The 1,098-nt window shown below is 71.9% G+C and overlaps 1 protein-coding gene across 1 annotated transcript; it reads left to right on the forward strand.

Moving 5' to 3' along the window:
- Positions 1 to 9: 9 nt before the first annotated feature.
- LOC122544874 (mitogen-activated protein kinase 7-like) lies at positions 10 to 1,093 on the forward strand (the record flags this gene model as incomplete). The annotated part of the gene is made up of 1 exon (XM_043684170.1): positions 10 to 1,093. A coding segment is annotated over exon 1 (1,071 nt), but the record flags the coding sequence as incomplete, so codon positions are not given.
- Between the last annotated feature and the right edge of the window lie 5 nt (positions 1,094 to 1,098).

The raw sequence follows: 1,098 nt of genomic DNA on the forward strand, positions 1-1,098 counted from the left end.
CAGGTACGTGGTGCTGGACCTGATGGAGAGCGACCTGCACCAGATCATCCACTCGTCGCAGCCGCTGAGCCTGGAGCACGCCCGCTACTTCGTGTACCAGCTGCTGCGGGGCCTCAAGTACGTGCACTCGGCCAACGTGGTGCACCGCGACCTGAAGCCCAGCAACCTGCTGGTGAACGAGAACTGCGAGCTGAAGATCGGCGACTTCGGGATGGCGCGGGGCCTGGGCACCGGGCCCGGGCAGTCCGAGGCGTTCCTCACCGAGTACGTGGCCACCCGCTGGTACCGGGCGCCCGAGCTGATGCTCTCGCTGGACGGCTACGGCAGCGCCATCGACCTGTGGTCGGCGGGCTGCATCCTGGCCGAGATGCTGGGCCGGCGCCAGCTCTTCCCGGGCAAGAACTACCTGCACCAGCTGCAGCTGATCCTGACGGTGCTGGGCACGCCGCCCGAGCGGCTGGTGGCCTCGGTCGGCTCCGAGCGGGTCCGCGCCTACCTGCAGGGCCTGCCCGCTCGCCGCCCGGTGCCCCTGTCCTCCCTGTACCCGGGCCAGGACCCCCAGGCGCTGGAGCTGCTGGGCCGGCTGCTGAGCTTCGACCCCCAGCGGCGCCCGTCCGCCTCTCAGGCCCTGCGGCACCCCTTCCTGGCCAAGTACCACGACCCGGGCGACGAGCCGGCCTGCTGGCCCCCCTTCGACTTCTCCTTCGAGCGGCCCGCCGGCCTGCCCGGCCGCGAGCAGATGAAGCAGGCCATCGCCTGGGAGATCGAGGACTTCCACCGGCGCCGGGAGGGCATCCGCCGGGGCATCAGCCGGCCCCAGGCCCAGCCCCAGCCCCCGGACGTGGACATGGCCGCCCCCGAGTCCCGGGAGCCCCCCGACGCCGGGAGGCAGCGGGAGGAGCAGCTGCAGCCGAACGAGGAGGAGGAGGAGGAGGACAACGAGGAGGAGCAGCCGCAGAACGGGGAGGAGGAAGGGGCGCTGGTGCCCAGCAGCACCAGCACCACCAGCAGCACCAGCACTGCCGGCGGCGACGCCAAGAGGGAGGGGGCCATCTCCGCCGACACCAAGGCCGCCCTCAAGGCCGCCCTCATCAAGTC

The sequence above is a fragment of the Chiloscyllium plagiosum genome, unplaced genomic scaffold (assembly GCF_004010195.1).
Source record: "Chiloscyllium plagiosum isolate BGI_BamShark_2017 unplaced genomic scaffold, ASM401019v2 scaf_45347, whole genome shotgun sequence".
Lineage (NCBI taxonomy): Eukaryota > Metazoa > Chordata > Chondrichthyes > Orectolobiformes > Hemiscylliidae > Chiloscyllium > Chiloscyllium plagiosum.